This window comes from Schistocerca americana, chromosome 3 (genome assembly GCF_021461395.2).
Source record: "Schistocerca americana isolate TAMUIC-IGC-003095 chromosome 3, iqSchAmer2.1, whole genome shotgun sequence".
Lineage (NCBI taxonomy): Eukaryota > Metazoa > Arthropoda > Insecta > Orthoptera > Acrididae > Schistocerca > Schistocerca americana.
The window spans coordinates 812,441,484-812,460,638 of NC_060121.1; the positions used below are offsets into that span (position 1 = coordinate 812,441,484).

At 38.9% G+C, this 19,155-nt stretch overlaps 1 protein-coding gene across 8 annotated transcripts in view; it reads left to right on the forward strand.

The window, feature by feature from the left end:
* Window positions 1-19,155, forward strand: part of LOC124607083 (inositol polyphosphate-5-phosphatase A) — a 323,688-nt gene that overhangs the window by 277,814 nt on the left and 26,719 nt on the right. For 2 of the 8 annotated variants that reach the window (XM_047139269.1, XM_047139272.1), the window contains one exon: window positions 3,929-3,965. In XM_047139269.1, coding sequence (XP_046995225.1) covers window positions 3,929-3,965 — 37 coding nt within the window. Of the gene's footprint in view, window positions 1-3,928; window positions 5,816-19,155 lie in introns of those variants that run through there. The other 6 variants (XM_047139263.1, XM_047139264.1, XM_047139266.1 and 3 more) reach the window with 4 other exon arrangements.

Genomic DNA, 19,155 nt, shown 5'->3' on the forward strand with positions numbered 1-19,155 from the left:
CTCTGTCAAAATCTTCACGCAGTATCATATCTCCCATTTCATCTTCATCTACACCCTCTTCCATTTCCATAATATTGTCCTCAAGTACATTGCCCTTGTATAGACCCTCTATATACTCCTTCCACCTTTCTGCTTTCCCTTCTTTGCTTAGAACTGGGTTTCCATCTGAGCTCTTGATATTCATACAAGTGGTTCTCTTTTCTCCAAAGGCCTCTTTAATTTTCCTGTAGGCAGTATCTATCTTACCCCTAGTGAGATAAGCCTCTACATCCTTACATTTGTCCTCTAGCCATCCCTGCTTAGCCATTTTGCACTTCCTGTCGATCTCATTTTTGAGACGTTTGTATTCCTTTTTGCCTGCTTCATTTACTGCATTTTTATATTTTCTCCTTTCATCAGTTAAATTCAATATTTCTTCTGTTACCCAAGGATTTCTACTAGCCCTCGTCTTTTTACCTACTTGATCCTCTGCTGCCTTCACTACTTCATCCATCAAAGCTACCCATTCTTCTTCTACTGTATTTCTTTCCCCCATTCCTGCCATTTGCTCATTTACACTCTCCCTGAAACTCTGTACTACCTCTGGTTTAGTCAGTTTATCCAGATCCCATCTCCTTAAATTCCCACCTTTATGCAGTTTCTTCAGTTTTAATCTACAGTTCATAACCAATAGATTGTGCTCAGAGTCCACATCTGCCTCTGGAAATGTCCTACAATTTAAAACCTGGTTCCTAAATCTCTGTCTTAGCATTATATAATCTATCTGAAATCTGTCAGTATCTCCAGGCTTCTTCCATGTATACAACCTTCTTTTATGATTCTTGAACCAAGTGTTAGCTATATATATGAGATATTCAGATAGTTAAGGGAGACAAAAATTTAATAGTCATGGGGGACTGGAATTCAGTAGTAGGAAAAGGAAGAGAAGGAAAAGTAGTAGGTAAGTGTGGTCTGGGGGAAAGAAATGAAAGAGGAAGCTGCCTTGTGGAATTTTACACAGAGCATAATGTAATCATAGCTAACACTTGGCTTAAGAATCATAAAAGAAGGTTTTATTGTGGAATAGACCTGGAGACACCAGAAGGTTTCAGATTGATTGTTAATGCTAGGACAGAGATTTAGGAACCAGGTTTTAAATTGTAAGACATTTTTAGGGACAGATGTGGACTCTGACTACAATTTATTGGTTATGAACTGCAGATTAAAACTGAAGAAACTGCAAAAAGGCAGGAATTTAAGGCGATAGGACCTGGATAAAGTGAAAGAACCAGAGGTCATAGGGAGTTTCAGAGGGAGCATTAGGAAACAATTGACAAGAACAGGGTAAAGGAATACAGTAGAAGAAAAATGGGTAGCTTTGAGAGGTTAAATAGTGAAGGCAGCAGAGGATCAAGTTAGTAAAAAGACGAGGGCTAGTAGAAATCCTTTGGTAACACAAGATATATTGAATTTAATCAATGAAAGTAGAAAATGTAAAAATGCAATAAATAAAGCAGGCAAAAAGGAATACAAACGTCTAAAAAAATGAGATCGACAGGAATTACAAAATGGCTAAGCAGGAAGTGTAAGGATGTAGGAGCATATATCACTAGGGATAAGACAGATGATGCCTACAGGAAAATTAAAGTGACTTCTGGAAAAAGTCAAGAGATCAGATGGAAAACCAGTCCTAAGCAAAGAAGAGAGATCAGAAAGGTGGAAGGAGTATAAAGCGGGTCTATACACGGGAGATGAGGGCAATATTAGGGACATAAGAGGACATAGATGAAGATGAGAAGGGAGATATGATACTGTGTGAGTAATTTGACAAAGCACTGAATGACTTAAGTCAAAACAAGGCCTACGGAGTAGACAACATTCCATTAGAGCTACTGATGGCCTTGACAGAGCGATCCATGACAAAACTCTACCATCTGGTGAGCAAGATTTATGAGACAGAAATACCCTCAGACTTCAAGAAGAATATAATAATTCCAATTCCAAAGAAAGCAGGTGCTGCAGATGTGAAAATTACTGAACTATCAGTTTATAAGCCACAGTTGCAGAATACTACCATGAATCCTTTACAGAAGAATGGAAAAACTGGTAGAAGCTGACCTCGAGGAAGATCAGTTTGGATTCCATAGAAATGTAGGGACATGCGAAGCAATACTGACCCTACAACTTATCTTGGAAGACAAGTTAAGGAAAGGCAAACCTACATTTTTAGCATTTGTAGACGTAGGAAAAGGTTTTGACAGTGTTGACTGGAATACTCCTTCCAAATTCTGAAGGTGGCAGGTGTAAAATACAGGGAGCGAAAGGTTATTTACAATTTGTACAGAAACCAGATGGCAGTTACAAGAGTCGAGGAGCATGAAAGGGAAGCAGTGGTTGAGAAGGGAATGAGACAGTGTTGTAGTTTATCCCTGATGTTATTCAATCTGTATATTGAGCAAACAGTAAAGGAAACAAAAGAAAAATTTCGAGTAGGAATTAAAGTCCATGGAGAAAAAATAAAAACTTTGTGGTTTGCTGAAGACATTGTAATTCTGTCAGAGACAGCAAAGGACCTGGAAGAGCAATTGAAGGGAATGGACAGTGTCTTGAAAGAAGGATGTAAGATGAACAACAACAAAAGCAAAACAAGGATAATGGAATGTAGCCTAACTAAATCAGGTGGCGCTGAGGGCATTAGATTAGCAAATGAGACACTTAAAGTAGTAAATAAGTGATGCTATTTGGGAAGCAAAATAACTGACCATGGTCAAAGTAGAGACTATATAAAATGTAGACTGGCTGTGGCAAGCAAAGCACTTCTGCAGAAGAGAAATTTGTTAACGTCAAGTATAGATTTAAGTGTGAGGAAGTCTTTCTGAAAGTATTTGTATGATGTGTAGCCATGTATGGAAGTGAAACATGGATGATAATCAGTGTAGGCAAGAAGAGAATAGAGCTTTTGAAATGTGGTGCTACAGAAGAATGCTGAAGATTAGATTGGTAGATCATATAACTAATGAGGAGGTATTAAATAGATTTGGGGAGAAGAGAAATTTGTGGTACAACCTTACTAGAAGAAGGGACCAGTTGGTAGGGCACATTCTTAGGCATCAAGGAACCACCAATTTAGTACTGGAGGAAAGTGTTGGTGGTAAAAATTGTAGAGGGAGACCAAGAGATGAGTACAGTAAGCAGATTCAGAAGGATGTAGGTTGCAGTAGTTACTTGGAGATGATAAGACTTACACAAGAGTAGCAGTGGAGAGCTGCGGCAAACCTGTCTTTGGACTGAAGACCACAACTACTACTACCATAAAAGGTCGCAGAGCTTTCAAAAAGCAATCTTCATGTAGCTATGAACTCTTGCTGTAACTTGTGGACTATCTGTTTAATTTTAATTGTTGAGGAGGGCCTAGAAATCTGAAAGCCAGTTTATAAAAAATTATAAAATAAATATTGTTGTGAAATACATGCTGTGTCTTCCAGTTTTTAGTATGTCTGTTTCACCATGTACTGATGGAATAGTTCACAAATTATGTAAATATTGCATTAAATATTAAACTTCAGCAATCCTCTGTTGGAAGGAAGCTTACAATTTAATGACAGTCGGTAATGTATAATACATCAAGTGAGGCAAGCAATTACATATACTGTTGTTGACGCTATAATCTGTTCTGTGAAACTCCGTTTTTGTGCAAATTTTTGTAATGATGTGGTTTATTCCTGTATTATTTCTTGTTTATTTTGTTGAATGGGTTCTGAAGTTTAAGATTTATGGAGGTTACATATTATGTTCTCTTTGAAAATGTACAGCAATGTGTCTGTTTAAAAAAAAGTTGTAACAATCCAGCTTTTTGTTATTGTTTGTATCATGCAAACCGCTTTAGACAAGAAAATTTCTGTGGAATTTTCAAACTTTCTAGCATCATACAATTTTTCTTCTGTTTCAGCCTGTCTTCCTGAAGTTGGATCTAATTGCAAATGCAGGTATGATCTCATGTTGCACGTATCGTGATGCTGAATGTGAATCTCCACCGTGCTTCGGACGTCCAGTTTTGTCTTTTGAGACCAATTCAAGGAATTCCAATTTCTGGCCTTCCAAGCACAACCTCAATGTCCAAAGAGCAAATACATATGTGGTGATAGAACCAAATCCTAACACTCATTTTCTTGCACTACCTCAATCTGCCCTTTTGCATGAGCCATATACACCAGAAAGTGTTGACACCCCTTCATCGTCACCAGTTCCTTCATATATGGAACAAACCTTTGAGCCTCTGGATAAAAGACATCTGGATAATGTAGAATCCTCTGTGTGTCTAGATGTGGTTAAAAAAATAAATGAAAGTTTTATCTGTGATAAAGTATTTGATGATACACAAACTGATACTAATATATATGAACCTGTAGCAGATTGCACACAAAGTACAAATTCAATTGTACCTGAGGAAGTTCATCATTGTACTCAGTTAGATAACTTCAGAATAATACAAGAAGGAGCAGAGGGTGCTTTGTCACATGTTGCAACTGCAAAACATCCTGAATTAAGGCAAATGGATTATACACCATTGACACAAACAAGTGACTTATTTTCAGTCATTAAAAATAGTGTCAGAAGAAGTTATTCAACAAACAGTATGGAAAATGTTGGACAGAGTTTTGTAGAAACTAACATAGCTACATCATCTCAACAAATTTCAGAGCACGGAGTGCGAAAATGCAGATGCTTCAGTGATTCATGGTCAAGAAAGGGAACTCCTCATGCTCCAATCAGTGTTCAACCAAAAATCCGTGTTCGATTGATCTCTGATTCAAGTTCTCATTCTGTACGCCTTCAAAGTCATCATAGTTCCTCTGATGAAGACTGGTTTGAGGAAGTTGCTAGTGATGATGAAACTAGTTATTCTCGTGAACATATTATGAATGTTGATTGCATTCTTTCTTCTGAAGCAGTAAACCTTCCCAAGGAAACTGTCAATAGGAAACAAAATTATGCTGATCAGACAGAAACTGGAAATAAATGTTCATTTGTTGACACCAAAGTCTCAGTACCTGTTGCATTGCATATGAGTAGTAGTCCATCAACCCTGCTTTCTTCTGTTGCTTGTGATGCAGTTGTTGTAAATAATCCAAAATCAGAGATTTGTGATTCTGTCCTCAGTTCACAGAAAGAACCAGATTTGCCAGTAGAGGCGCAGACAAGTTCAGCTACACTTAGATTATTAGACAAAGGGTTTCCTGATAGATATAACTCTGAGGAGAGTGGAAGGAGTATTAGTACTCTTCTTGAATCTCTTGATGTGCCTTCTTTTAGTAGGCAGCCATTGGTTGATGATCCTCAGTTAATAGAAACTGATGCGAGCACAACAAGCACTAATCCATTTCAGTTTTTTTCAATGAACTGTTGTATTAGGGGTAGCAAAAGTGATAGAAGTCAAAGTGAAAGGGAGGAAAGGAAACAGGAAGGATGTTGTTGTTTACTCTAAACTGGTTTTCTGCTTAACTGTGGATGAACTGAATCTCTGACTATGCCAAAAAGGAATGAAACAGATTGAAAGTAGTTTGTTGAATTTTATTGTAAGTAAAAGCTGGCAGTAGTTAAAACCAGTTGTTGCTTGTATATGTTATGTACTGGCAAAGTATGCAAAATGTAACTCTTTGTGCATGCTGTTGTCCATGGTGTATTTATTTTTTATACTTTATATTATATGTATATATTTTCATTAAGACATGACACTGCACAGCTGTGTTAATATTCTCTGAGACTGATTATATTTACTGCAGTATTTATGACCAAATACAGAATTTCTGTTGTGTTGAAACTGTGAATTATGTATAACTAGTGATTCATCTAAAATAAAGAAAAATAAAACCTAATCCTTATTGAACAGGGTGCAAAACAGGTTCAGGAAATAAATGAGATGTGAAGACACAATGATGATTATTGAAAGAATTAACCAGCAATGTAGTGAATCATTAGTGATGCACCATGAGAGTCAGTCACAAGCTTGATCTTTTATAAATATCTCACTCCTATGTGCATGCTGTGCTGATGCATGAATCATTGCCCAAACCACTGTGTGTAATTATTGGTTAAAATATTCCCTGCCTTCCTAGCTTTTCTTCAGTATTGGATGAACTTGAAACATCAGCATAAGTTTATACTTGTAAAGAAGTTGACTTGGGTTAGGGTGAGTACTACAATAATGGAGAAATCCAAGTGGTCTCAGGTCTTCAGTTAGTTATTTGTATATTCAATGAATCAGGCTTCCAGTAGCTCATTATAATATGAAACTCATTTATTCAGTCACCAATTCAGTGTAATCTCTAGATCCCATCATGATAGAGAATTTTAAGAATCTGGACTTGCTTAGATATACATGAACAACAGAGAAGTAGTTGTTATTAACTAAACATGTTAACAGTAAACTATCACTACACTATTACGTACTGTGTGTAGTTATAGAAGCTACATTTAAATTAGTAAAATCAGCAGAAAGTTACTAAATTTATCTCCTGCTGCTAATTTAATAGTTATGATGACATTCTTTTTTTTCAAATAATGTCAGTTATTTCCTTGTGTAACAGTAAAAACCTATTTGCACTCAACATTATTTCTCATAATGCAGCTACAGATCTCTTTAATTCAAGAGTCTAGAAAACTCGATAATTTTTAATAGTAGTTGCTATTAAAGTGGAGAGAATTTCTACATCATGCAAGACACAATTAATTTATTTTTCTTTCATTCATACATATTTCAGCACTTAATGTATTATCTTCAGGTGTTTATTTTATTTTATAACTAGTGACCCACTTTGGCTTCACATGCGTAGCAAGTACCACTGAGTATCTACAACTGGATAACTAATCTGGTGTAGTGGTAATTTTGTTTATGGTCCACTGCACAGAGTTATGATTGAAATTCAAAGAATATCATAAGCCCCTTGCGGGGGTGTGACTGCAGTGCCAGCATGGTGCAGTCAGCTCAATTGCAACAGAGTTGCCACAAGGTACAGCCACTTGCTGTCCACATGACTCCAGTGCCAGCATGGTGCAGTCTGCTCAATTGCAAGAGTTGCCACAAGCTACAGCCACTTGCAGTCCATATGACTCCAGTGCCAGCCCTGTGCAATTTTCTGTGTGATCTTTTCCCATAGCCTTAAACATTAACTCCATACCAAAAAATGTGTTTTTATCAGCTTGATATCTGATAGGTCCTGCAGCTCAATATCTGATATGTCCTGCAACACAAGTTGTTTAAGAAGTCAGCAGTAGCTTGTGCCAGCCTTACAAAAGTGATAGCTTGTGGTGATCTGGTGCTGCAGTTGGGTAGCCTTACGGCTGCCCACGAACCTTCCTCGTGAATCAGTCTTATCTATTAGTGACAACTGTATCAAAATCCCTACAGTAGAGCTTGAGATTAGCATTCACATGCAAATAGAAAAACATGGTGGAGGATGCCTGAGAGGAATGACAGGAACAATCATTTGAAGCAAAGAAGTCTAGTAAACATGGGTTCTAAAATGTACACCTTAAGAGCTATGAACAATTTCTTGTGAAACACATCTCTTCTACTGAACAAGTTTTGCATTTTAGAGCCCAGGTTTATTAGACAAATGTCCCTCATGAATCAGGTAGTGAAACTGTATCAGAATCCCTACAGTAGCCCCTGCGATTAGGCCAAATCGCAATGGAGGTCTTCAGTTTATATAAGTATAGATAGGTAGGTAAGAAGAAGAAGAATTATTCTGCATCACATAATATCATTTATTTAGTGTTAGTGATATTATATATGTTATATGCTTGTCATAGCTTCCTGGTGGTTTGAGACATCATAATGATGGTGATAAAACTGAAGGAGAGAGCACATAAAATTCTGAACCCTGTATGGGTGGAAGAAAAATGCACTAATTGTGTCTCGTATAGACAGAAATTCCCTTCAGTTTTCCTTTGCAAGCGTGTAATTTAAGAAGAGTATCAAAAGATGACTTTTACTGCTAAATATTATTAAGGATAGTAGGTTTCAAATTTTCTTGTTTTATATCTGATGAAACTTCATTAAACAATGGAAACTCCAGTTTGAGATATCAACATTGTTTAGATAGATTGCTACTCACTGTAAAGATGACTCATTGAGTTGGAGACAGACTATTAACATGTTATTAGCTTTACACAAAGGCCTTCTTGAGCAAAGAAAACCCACACATACATTTACCCAAGCAAACTTCCGAAATTTTAGCAGTGAGAAGAAAGGTATTGTAATTAAAGCTGAGTGGCTCTCATTGCTATCCTAAAACAAGGTGAGTAGGAAGACTTGGTGGTGACACTGCTCTGTTAAAAAATTGTGGGAGTCCAGTATGGAACATATTTCGTTAATAGGCATGATTCAGTAAGTTTTATTTTCATAGTTATGTTAAAATTGGGGGAAATGGAAACTAAATTTCATTTGACTGATTGTCGTTTTTAGTTTAATAATGCTGGAGATTATTTATCCTTAAAGGAGTGTTTTATTTTTTTTTGTGGATAATAAGTATTAGTAATTTTTTCAATGTATGCTGATTAAAATATGATTGTTTTATTCTTATAAACGCTGATTAAGACTTCTAGTGTATTATGTTTAACATACATATGAATCACACATGTAAAAGGCCAACACTTAGCTTTACATTCACAGAGAAAACATATTATCTTTAAATCAAGGGACACACACAAATCCCAGTCCAACAATACTTGACAAAAATGACTGGACAAACATTCTACTGGTTCACTGCTAACAGTTTCAGACTTACTCTCACAAAGACTCATATAATGGAATAAAATAAAAAGAGAGAGAAAGAGAATGGTAAATGGATTATGTGACTATGGTGGTCAAATGCTTAGCACTAAGGTTCCTACCATAAAAGAAACACTGGGTTAAACAAAACCATAATCAATGACTCAGCCATAATGTTTTGTGAAAGTCTTTGGGCTCTGAGAGCAGGAAGTTAAGAAGAAAACATTCCTCTTGAGAGATGTGAGCAGTGGGGCAGTTAAAGAGTAGGATGAAGAGCTGAAAAAAAACTTGGGAATAGTTACAAAAAAATAACTCAAAATTTGTTAGAGTCTGATTCACACACTGGCACCAACCAACATCTGCTCTTTTCTCTAGAATATCAAAATTAAATTTGCTTCATCTGAACCTTCAAAATTTAATGGGCAACCTTCCTGGATATTGCCTCCATCTCTCTGATATCACCAAAAAATCCTCTGTGCATAAGTATTGCACCAATCTCCAGTAGTAACTCAATTTTGATGATTGTCATCTGTTACCATATGTCTTTGGTACCCATAGGTCTGTTTCTCTAATGTTAAAATGGAATTATCCAGATACGCTGATAACCTTGCTAGAACCTTTACGGGCAGACAACATCCTGCCCAGTTACCCCAGATACAAACTCCCAACAACATTTTCCCCTTAAACCAGTTGTCACTGGGAAACCATCCACAGGCCAACATTACCCTTATCACACAGGTCTTGAAAACCTCAATCACATCCTTCACCACAGCTTATTACTTCTCTTTGGGTGACTGTAGGGGAATTAGATTTGGCTTTATTTTGTGTCAAGAGAAATTTTCTCTCTTTATCTGGTCAGTATTGATCTTCATATTCAATTAACTGATCATACTTTTCAGTTTGTGTCTAGAAGCAATATGCATGTCGTCGTTGTTGCTGCTGCTGTTGTGGTCTTCAGTCCAGAGACTGGTTTGATGCAGCTCTCCATGCTACTCTATCCTGTGCAAGCTTCTTCATCTCCCAGTACCCACTGCAACCAACCTACATCCTTCTTAATCTGTTCAGTGTCTTCATCTCTTGATCTTCCTCTACGATTTTTACCCTCCACTCTGCCCTCCAGTACAAAATTCATGATCCCTTAATGCCTCAGAATATGTCCTACCAAGCGATCCCTTCTCCTAGTCAAGTTGTGCCACAAATTTCTCTTATTCCTAATTCTATTCAATACCTTCTCATTAGTTATGTGATCTACCCATGTAAAGGAAGAATATTAATGAAACAAAACCATTCAAGTTCATCCTTTTCTGCTATAATCTTACATGTGGAAGTTGGGGGGTGCCAAACTGGCACATTGGGTGACTTTATGGAAAGTTCAAAATTCATGTCCCTTAGTTTTTTTCAGTTTCAAAGCATTAGGGCAGGTATAATTTTCACAATGAATGATGATATTGTCCTTTCCTCCAGACCTCTCCCCATGTATTTCTTTCATCCAGTTGTCATGAAGACACACGTGTATTCATAAGTGATTTTACAGTAAATATTTGCAGAGTAATGAGTAAAAAGAATAACTTTTTATCCCAAAAAATGGCCATAATCATTTTGGCAAATAAAATTAAGTTTGGAAGCTAGGAAATGAAGTGGTGGCAGAAGTAAAGCTGAGGGAACAGCTCGTGAGTCTTGCTTGGATAGCTCAAGTCAGTAGAGCTCTTACCTACCAAAGGCAAAGGTCCCAAATTTGAATCTTAGTCAGGCACTCACTTTTAATCTACAAGGAAGTTTCAAATAAAATTAACTTTGTCTTTTCGGTTGTGACAACATCGACTTCAGGACTCCTCCTCCATTCCTGGTATAAAATGGTGGGCATGTATAATTCACAGTTACAAATCACTGACAAATATGCAGAAAAGTGTAGTTTTTCCTTTGATTTTGGTCTGAATTTAACAAGTAGTGCACCCATCTTATCCAAAGATTTCTCTTAGTTAATTCTCCCTACAAAATATTCCTTACATACATATATCGAAAAAAGTTGGGCATCACCTCGGTTCCGAGAGTTCCGGAACCTGTACAGAAAATTGGAACAGAGATCAACATAAACATCATTTCTGCCCTTTTTATTGCTCATGAAAACCACATGTTGCATGTTGTACCATGTGAGATCTTCAGAGGTGGTGGTCCAGATTGCTGTACACACCGGTACCTCTAATTCCCAGTAGCAAGTCCTCTTACATTGATGCATGCCTGTATTCATCGTGCCATACTCTCTACAAGTTCATCAAGGCACTGTTGGTTCGGATTGTCCCGCTCCTCAACGGCAATTCAGCGTAGATCCCTCAGAGTAGTCGTTGGGCCACGCCGTCCATAACAGCCCTTGTCCATCTATCCCAGGCATGCTCGATAGGGATCATGTCTGATAAACATGCTGGCCACTCTAGTTGAATGATGTCATTATCCTGAAGGAAGTCATTCACAAGACATGCACGATGGGGGCACAAATTGTCGCCCATGAAGACAAATGCCTCGACAATGTGCTGCCGATATGGTTGTACTACTGGTCTGAGGATGGCATTCACATATCAGACAGCCATTACGGCGCCCTCCATGATCACCAGCAGCGTACGTTGGCCCCATATAATGCGACCCCGAAACAGCAGGGAACCTCCACCTTGCTGCACTCGCTGGACAGTGTGTCTAAGGCATCCAACCTGACCGGGTTACCTCCAAACATGTCTCCAACAATTGTCTAATTGAAGGCATATGCAACACTCATCAGTGAAGAGAACGTGATGCCAATCCTGAGTGGTCCATTCGGCATGTTGTTGGGCCCATTTGTACCATGCTGCATGATGATGTGGTTGCAAAGTTGGACCTCGGCCTGGACGTCTGGAGTGTAATTGAGCATTATGCAGCCTCTTGCGCACAGTTTGAGACATAACACGACGTCCAGTGGCTGCACGAAAAGCATTTTTCAACATGGTGGTGTTGCTGTCAGGGTTCCTCCAAGCCATAATCCGTAGGTAGTGGTCATCCACTGCATTAGTAGCCCTTGGGCAGCCTGAGCGAGGCATGTCATCAGCAGTTCCTGTCTCTCTGTATCTCCTTCATGTGCGAATAACATCGCTTTGGTTCACTCCGAGACGCCTGGACTCTTCCCTTGTTGAGAACCCATCCTGGCACAAAGTAACAATGCAGATGCAATCAAACCGCAGTATTGACCGTCTAGGCATGGTTGAACACAGACAACAGCAGTCGTGGACCTCCTTCCTGCTAGAATGTCTGAAACTGATCGGCTGTCTGACCCCCTCCCTCTAATAGGCACTGCTCATGTGTGGTTGTTTACACATTTGTGCGGGTTTAGTGACATCTTTGAACAGTCAAAGGGACTGTGTCTGTGATACAATATCCATAGTCAACATCTGTCTTCAGGAATTCTGGGAACAGGGGTGACGCAAAACTTTTTTTGATGTGTGTTTTGGTTTGTATATAATTTAGGAGTGGAGGACCACTCACCAAACAGTAAAAAAGCTAGCAAGTTTTCCTTCACATTTGTGTGTGCCTGTCGATGTCTCAGTGCTTCTGGTGTTCAGTGAGTAGTCTCTCTTACTTCTAGAAATATTTACATGTTGATGCCACAATGCTTCTGCTATTCAGTGTGTGGTCTCTTTTACTTCTCAAACATTTACATTCTACCAGGACTATCCCACATAGTTTTACATAGTCTTTGATATGTGTGTGGCATCAGCTATTTCGTACTGTTGTAATTGGAATAACATAATGTGTGTCTTCTCAAAGTTTGCAGCTGTTATTAAAGTTTTAAGATGCTGCAACAATCACTAACTGACTGGAGTTCAGCAGCTATTGCATAGATGCTTCACTTAAACCAGTTCTCTTCTCAGCATGCAGTTACAGATCTCAGGGGACCTGGGGAAGTCTGTTACATGCAAGAACTTAGTGATTCTTATCTAGCCTCAGTGCAGCCTCCTTCCTGGCCTCGGATTCTTATTAACATCCCTTACAGAGATGTTTATTCAGTAAGGGCGAGAGACTTACTTTCTACATTTCAGTGAATGAATTTGCAGTGTACACTTGACTGGCAATTTTATTAAAATTCATTGTTTCATTCTCTATTTGCAAAATATTCCACATAATACATGAAGTGAAAGTTAATGCATTAACATACTAACTGCCATGAGGCCACCCCAGACATAACAGAGGTTCATACCTAACAACTTAGTCCACAGCAGCCGCATGCTCCACTCTGGTTAGTACAGTATGTCTCTCAATGATGGGTAAAGTTGCAAAAAAATGAAGTTCAAAACAGTGAACATGATATAGGTACCTGACTTTTTGTTCACCGGCATCAACTCAGTCAAGAAATACAAATTAATGCACAGTACTGCACTATAAAATGTACTAAAGAGAGTGGTGCATGTAGCTGCCAGCAGGCACACGATGTTACTTGTGAACCTCTACTGTGTCTGCCAGCAATCTTACGGCAGTCAACATGTAAGGAGACTTCAATGTCTGCATAAATGGTTGTTTCCATTTAATAAAAAAATCTTGTTAATAACAAGTAAGTGTGGCAGGCATAAGAGAGGAGAGCTAGGGAGGCTAGCAATTATCACAAAAGTGTCTCCACCAGACAGATAGCTCAACAGGATTGTACCATAAAGCCAGGTGTATGGTGGTGGTTTTTTTTTTACCTGAGGCTTCATAAGAAGTCTCATAGTTTCCAGCACTTTTCAAAGAAAACCATTACATGGTGTCATCATCAGTAAGAGGCTAGATGTTGCCTTCACCTAGCTCCTGGGGGTTTCCATGTCTTATCTGTTACCAGTCAGCTGTGGCTTCACAACATACAGCAGTAATTCTGCAAGCAAAATTAAAACCAAAGTTTTCAGTCTCATGTTTAAGAAATCATTCATGCAGGTGAATCGTACGAACATCCCACTATTTGTCTGTCATACAGACTCCGGTATGGTGGATATAGTAGTAGGCATATCTGGCATAGAGAAGTAACTGAAAAAGTTAGAAACAAAAGTCACCAGGTCCAGATTGAATCCTAGTCCAGTTTTACAGAGAACGCTATGGCATTGTCTCCTTACTTAGCTTGTATTTATTGCAAATCTGTCGCCCAGTGCAATTTCCCAAGCAACTGGAAAAAAGCACATGTGACACGGGTATAAGAATGGTAAAAGAATGGACCTGCAAAATTACAGACCGAAATACTGAACATCGATTTGCAGCAGTATTCTTGAAGACATACTCATTTCAAAAATACTAAATTTCCTTGAGACAGAAGAGCTTCTGTCCATAAATCAGCACAGATTTAGGAAGCATCACTTGTGATCTTTTCTCATGTGATAGCTTGTGAACCATGCAACAGGTGCATTCCATATCCCCAGATTTCTGGAAAACATTTGACGCTGTGCCCCTTTGTAAAATGTAGGGAATGGTTCCCAGATGTGTGAGTGCTTTAAAGACTTCCTAAGAAACAGTACATTGTCCTCGACGGCAAGTGTTCATCAGAGACAAGGGTATCATCAGGACTGCCTCCAGGGAAGTCAATAGAACTGCTCTTATTCTTTATATACATAAATGATGTGGTGGACGGGGTAAGCAGCAAACTGTGACTGTTTGCTGATGATGCCAGACACAGGGTGTCACCATTGAGTGGCTCTAGTAGTATACAAGATGACTTAGTCACAATTTCTAGTTGGTGTGATGAATGTAAGCTTGCTCTAAAGGTAGATAAATGTAAGTTAATGCAGATGAGAAGGAAAATGTCCTGTAATGTTCTAATACAGCAATGGTAGTGTACTGCTTGACATAGTCACATTGATTAAATATCTAGATGTGACATCACAAAGCGATATGAGGTGGAGCGAGCACATACGGAAAGTAGTAGAGAAGGCAAATGATCAACTTTGGGAGAATTTTAGGAATGTGTGGTTCATCTGTAAAGGAGACCATGTATACAACACTAGGGTGTCCCATTCTTGACTACTGCCCACCAGCTCATATTAAAGGATGACAATGACACCAGTCAGAGGCATGCTGTTATATTTGTTACTGGTAGGTTCAACGAAAATGTGAGTGTTATGGTGATGCTTTGTGAACTCAAATGGGAATCCCTGGATGGGTGATGGTGCTCTTTTCATGAGATGCTATTGAGGAAATTTAAAGAACTGACATTTCAAGCTGACTGCAAAATAATTCTACTGCTGCCAATGTACATTTTACATACGGTTCAAGAAGATAAGAGAAATTAGGGTAAAATGAAAGGTGCATAGATGGTCACTTTTCCCTCACTTTATTCCTTGGCGTAACAGGTAAGGAAATGACTAGGAGTGTACAAGGTACCCTATGCCATGCACCATACAGTAGCTTGGAGAGTTTGATGTAAATGTAAAATGTAGATTGGCAATAGCAAGAAAACTGTTTCTGAAAAAGAGACATTTGTTGACATTAGATGTAACAGTATGTGAAGGAAGTCTTTTCTGAAGGTATTTGCATGGAATCCCACCTTGTGCGGATAAGAAAAAAGAAATTTGTGGCACAACTTGACTAAAAAAAGGAATCTGTTGATAGGACACATCCTGATCATCAAGAAATTGTCAATTTGGTAATGGAAATAAGTTTAGGGTGTAAAAACTGTGTAGAGAGATGAAGGCTTGAAAATAATTAACAGATCTAACTGGAGGTAGGTTGCAGTAACTATGCTTATAGAGGATAGACTAGTGTGGAGAGCTACATCAGACCATTCATTGGACTGAGGACCACAATGTCACCACCTGTCAGGTTGTATTCAAAATTTTTCAGTGAATTATCTCCACAGTTAAGTTCCTACCATTCTCTTAAGCAGAGAACTGTATTGGACAGCTGAAGAATGAAGTGGAATTTCAGCCACAGAAGTATCGTCCTATGTCACTCACCTTTATTTGTAACGGTATTTTACAAGATAATTTTTGTTCAAACATAGTAACTTACTTGAAACAAATTTATCTCTGTGATTGTTATCATTTTTGAGCACACTGAACATGTGAAACCCAACTCATTTTCTCAATATGTGAATCCTATTAGCCATGGATTTTATATTCTTGAAAAAACCTTTGATTTAGCACTACACACACTGATGTGTGCTCAAGAAAATGTGCTGTTATGAAAAAATAAAGGACAAGATAGATAAAGTAGTAAGTTAACTTCTTGGTGAAAATGAATGAAAGTGTGGGGGCATTTTGCCCAGTTGTGTACAGAAAGTTGGATGTCACACACTGTGACTGAAGCCCCAAATGTGGCTGGCCCAACTACACAACACAGTTGAAGGAATGGGGTGTGTCAATCGGTGAGCAGTTATGGTGCACTGAGTGCTGTTCTTCATTGCAACATGGCCTGGAGACATTTGCATGACTTCATCCTGGGAAGAATCAGTGAAAAACTGGAAGAAGGTTGAAGTGTGGCAAATTAGCCCAGGAATTGGTGTTGCTCACACCAGTGTTTCCAAACCACTGGCACTGCTGCCTGAAGGAGAGGAGGTGGTCAACTACAGCAACAGATGTCTGCATTGTGCAACAGGCAAGAAGAGATTCACATCAAACAGTGGGTACAACTGCAACCATATGTAACAGGACTGCAAGGCCAACAGTCTCCACAGTGGCACCGTGACTGCATGGGGACAGTCTCTTTGCCTGATGACCAGTACATTGTGTTCTGCTGACTCCCACACATCAGTACACTGTTTGAAATGGTGCTAAGAACATAGAGACAAGACCAGCAAGGAGTGGGAGCATGTCCTCTTTACAGATAAGAACAGATTCATTCTGAGTAGTGATTCAGGATATGTCATCATGTGGTGAGGGGCGTGGAACACTTAATGCACCCAGGAACAGTGTCAAACCTTATAGTTTTTGTGGACCAGGTTTTGTGCTCTGGGGAAGCATAATGTTGCAAGGGCCCACTGACCGTTAAATGTTTCAACTCGGTATACTCTCTGGTCTGCTTTATTTTGACACTGTACTCCTTCCCCAGGTGGGTCTTTTCAGGAGTACATTTGGCCCTGAATTTATTTTATGGATGACAATAAGTGACTAGCCAAAAAGTGCAGGTGGAGGAACTCTGGGAACGAGAGGATGTTCTGTGAATGGACAGAACTGATCGTTGCCCACCTCTAATCCTACTGAGCACATCTGGGATGCATTGGGGACACACATTGCAAAATGTACACATGCACCAATGACCATCCAGCCGTTGTCAACCGTGCTGGTGGAAGAATGGAAGCCCTATCACTATACCTTCTTACCAGCCTTGTGGCCAGCATGAAAGCACACTGCAAAGCATGCATTGCTGTCACTGGTGATCACACGCCCTATTAATCCAATCACGTCAGATGACAAGCTGTGGTCATAGAGGAAACTGATGTGGTGCTCTACATTTAAAAGGCTGTCTACCAACCCAACAATCATATTAATTGACATGGAAAACAGTCGTATTACCATATATGCATTAAATCTGGTTTCACAGCAACCAGAAGGGTATTTAAATATGATGTCATTGGGTTAAGGACCAAGTGCCACCTTTTGTAATGTCCAGAGACCATCATAAATCACTGTTACTTCAATGTAATTATTGTCCTTGGATAGGAGTGTCGTTTCTGTTTGTCTCATCACACATTTCCTTTTGTTGCCTTCTGTGCTATACTGTAGCAGTTGCAGAATGCAGTACATTACCTTTAATGGAGAATCATCCAAAGTCTTACAAGTAATTCTGAATGTGTACTAGGCAATTGTCTAAGGGCCATTAGCATTCATTTTTTAGATTAAATGATGATGTGGATAGTAAACGTAACAATCTCACACTTTTTCTCATGATATTATTTTTCCCCAAACTGGTTTGGTGCTGTTCTCCACCATTTTCTGTTTTATTTTAATCTTAACATTTCTGTGCAATTACTATACCTATTATTCTCTATAATCTCCTTTGCATTTGTATTGCCTGACCTGTAGGACCTGTCTTCCTACAGGCCCTGGTATCAAGTTTGGCTGCCAGCAAACAGTTTGTTTTGCACTTGAGCAGCACTTGCAAAAAACCGGGAACAAGTTCCCATTGTTAGCGTGAGATGTATTCATAGTATCAATCAGCCATGGTCTCTCTAAGATATTAGCAATTAAGGGAGCACTCTGCACACTGGTGTCTGAAGATAGTCCACAGTTTACATTGTTACAATCTGAGGCCTTCTGTTGCTGAAATAGCATTGAACATCTGACCACTACTTCCTTCCAGCTGGCCTCTAACTCAGAGGGTTAGTATGTGGTCCAGACAGTCTGGTGACGCCAACTGAGGAAGTGCTAGACAGCTTCTTTGCCACTTAATAGGTCCATCCTCATTGACAGGACCACTGTAGATAAGATACTGCACTGGTCCACCTGAAATATCACATGGGCACAGGTGACCAACCTTGCGAGATGACCTGCTCAGCTGGCAGTGCAAGTACAGGGCACCTGCATCTAGGTGCGCGTATTAAGTTGGACCCAAGGGGTCATCATAGGCTGTAAGGGATGTCAGCTGCCAGATGTCATGGCCAGTTGCAAGGTCACGACCAATCACGTATGATTATGGAAAATTGTATGTAACAGTCAGAAATCTCTCTGGACATCCACAGATAAGAACTATATAATTTATGGGAATAAATCCACTCAATTTGGCTAAACTTAAAGTGGTATCAAAGAATGCTGTTTTATGTTACATATTACTGTGTTCCACATATATATACGGTATAGATGAGTGGTTGGTTGCTTTTCCTGTATTTTATGTTTTGCTCCATGCAGGAATTTCCATTACTGTTATAGTTTGTCTCTTGTGAACACACTGTATTTCCTACCTGATATTCCACAGAATGCACAGAGGATCTTGTAAATCTACATCTTGTGGAGCATATATCGTGGCTGACAGAACTAAGAACAACTTCCATATTCAGTGTACAGTGAAAAATTGTTTTCACCTGATGCTTAGTGAGGAAAGAAATCTGGTAGGACACCCATAAGTTCACTTTTGATTGTATCGTTAGTGCATTCAGAATCTGTTGTAAATGGTAACAGTTTGCTTCAAGATCTCTTTCTAGCTTGATATAAGTTCATCTTCCAGGATTTCCTTATCAGAAATACTACATGATCTGTGTGCCACAGTTTTGATGCATAACACCTGTGATGAGTGATAGTAATTATGTAGTCATAGATATTACAGTAAAACTTCATTTATACATTTTTCAATAGACTACAGAAAAAAATGTGTAAGCGTGAAAAACATATATACGAAATAAAGCATCACACTATCAAATTAATTGGTAAACAAAAATGAAGAATCCAATCAACAAAAAGTTACATTCTACAAAACGTTATACGGGCTTACTA